Genomic DNA, 2,262 nt, shown 5'->3' with positions numbered 1-2,262 from the left:
ATGGCTCCTCACACCACCACTGGGGATGGCTCCTCACACCACCACTGGGAATGGCTCCTCATGCCACCACTGGGAATGGCTCCTCACACCACCACTGGGAATAAAGCCCACAGGCCTTTCTGGACTGTTAGTCTCACCTCCTTCTTGTCTAGTGATTTCCTGGTTGCAACCTCACATTCTGGTTCATCGTTCCTCGAACACCCCAGGGTCATAACTCTAAGTCCTTCATTTATTTTGTAAATATGAGTTAGGAGATACTTCTTCGGACCTCATACCATTCTGTCTTAATCTAAATAAAATTCCTCGTTGGAGGAGACAGTACTCGACAGTTAATAGATAAGTGAGGGTCCATTCTTCCAGCACCCTCGTTGTAGACCTTACCTTCATCCCACATTAAGTAACTAGTTGAAAATCTGGAATGTTCCCTTTAACCCCCTTAATACCATTTAATTTTCCCCCAGAATATGGAAGGAAAATTTGGCTTGATTTTTTTTTAAAAGAAACTCAGCAGGAAACTCTATCTTTCAGATTTCATTTAAAAAATACGTTAGTCCATGGCAAAGAGCCAGAACAGAAGTGGTCTCACCCTATGAAATGGAGCGATTGCGGCAAGCACGGGTACGTGGTTTTGTTCAAATAATACCAAAACCTTTCCCTCATAGAAACATACCGTGCATCTGCCTCAGTCCGGAGACCACTGAGACCTCAGTTGCTGATCCTCTGTTCTCTCCTCATTCCCCCATCACTTCCCAAATCCCAAATGAATTGTTCTAATGGCAGGCAGCTGCCTGACACATCAGCTCTCTGTCTCAAAGGCCTTCTCTGATCCTGGTTCCTTTCCAGATCTCTGACGCACGCCAGAGAGGCCTGATGGATATGATGGGAGGGGTTCTGGAAGTCAAGAAGGAAGACATCTTAAGGATGGTGAGGTGCTTTGCCGTCTTTGTGGGAGAGGGAATGGGGCAGAAAGAGCTCCTTAAATCCTTTTCGTTCTCTGGGGAACTCAGTTTTAGAAATTCTACAGCCCCGATATTCAGTAACCTAGAGAGATACAACAGTGGGCTAATGAGAAACTGGCCTTCTGTTATCACATACACTCACTCACTATCCCCAGGAGGAGGGGGGAAGGAGGAGGAGGAAGAGGAGCAGGAGGACGAGGAGGGAAAGGAGGAGGAAGAAGAGGGGGAGGAGGAGGAAGAAGAGCAAGAGAAGGAAGAAGAAAAGGAAGAGAAGGAGGAGGAGGAAAAGAACAAGAAGAAGAAGATAGCAACAACAGTGAAAGAGGAAATGAGCACAAACAGCAAGCATGGTGACCTTGCCTTACCTTCAGTGGTTCAGCTGTGACATTCCAAGTCTTCCTGGAGTTCCAGTTGAGAAGATACCAACATGCATCCGATCCTGTACATCAGAGTCCAGGCCACCCTAAAGCCGTCACCCTCTCAGCGCCATGGGAACCAAGTGGGAAGGCTTTCCCACGGCCCTCCACCAGAGCGTCAGGTTGTCCCTGCACAGTTTGGTGTTTCGCTGCCGTCTGAGCTGGGAGGTATTACTGGGCTGCGACACTGGTGTGGCTTCTATGTGCTAGTGTGTCCTTTCCTTGTACCTCCAGGCAATCCCTCAACCACCTTTCATGGCAAAAGCTGATGCCCTGTGGAGTGAAGATGAAAGGAAGCAATTCAAAGAGTACGAGAAAAAAGTCAAGGAGCTGAATGAAGAGAGAGACAAGTACAGAAAGGTAGGACAGAAAATTAATGTAACTTCTCTAGGTCACTTTCTTCCTAATGCCCTCTCATAGCTTAGGAATAGTGATTTGACTTAAACTCTCTTGAGAACTTAAGAGAGGTTGGGAGAAATAAAATTGAAGAGTGGGGACATTTTATTTGAAAAAGAAATACATAATAGTTAAAAAAAATTTTTTTATTAGACATTTTTCATTTACATTTCAAATGCTATCCCAAAAGTCCCCATACACTCCCCCACCCTGCTTCCTAACCTGCCCACTCCCGCTTCCTGGCCCTGGCATTCCCCTGTACTGGGACATATATAATCTTTGTAAGACCAAGGGCCTCTCCTCCCAATGATGGCTGACTAGGACATCTTCTGCTACATATGCAGCTAGAGACACGAGCTCTGGGGTTACTGGTTAGTTCATATTGTTGTTCCTCCTATGGGATTGCAGACCCCTTCACCTCCTTGGGTACTTTCTCTAGCTCCTCCATTGGGGGCCCTGTGTTCCATCCAATAGATGACTGTGAGCATCCA

The 2,262-nt window shown here is 46.5% G+C and overlaps 1 protein-coding gene across 1 annotated transcript in view; it reads left to right on the top strand.

Annotated features, from left to right (window-relative positions):
- The window catches only part of Cfap43 (cilia and flagella associated protein 43), a 91,207-nt gene that overhangs the window by 64,549 nt on the left and 24,396 nt on the right, over positions 1–2,262 (top strand). The window contains exons 24-26 of the mRNA XM_021217241.1: positions 529–618; positions 844–924; positions 1,610–1,735. Coding sequence (XP_021072900.1) covers positions 529–618; positions 844–924; positions 1,610–1,735 — 297 coding nt within the window. The remainder of the gene's footprint in view (positions 1–528; positions 619–843; positions 925–1,609; positions 1,736–2,262) is intronic.

This window comes from Mus pahari, chromosome 1 (assembly GCF_900095145.1).
Source record: "Mus pahari chromosome 1, PAHARI_EIJ_v1.1, whole genome shotgun sequence".
In the NCBI taxonomy this organism is placed as follows: domain Eukaryota; kingdom Metazoa; phylum Chordata; class Mammalia; order Rodentia; family Muridae; genus Mus; species Mus pahari.
This window is presented reverse-complemented; position numbering and strand designations above follow the sequence as displayed.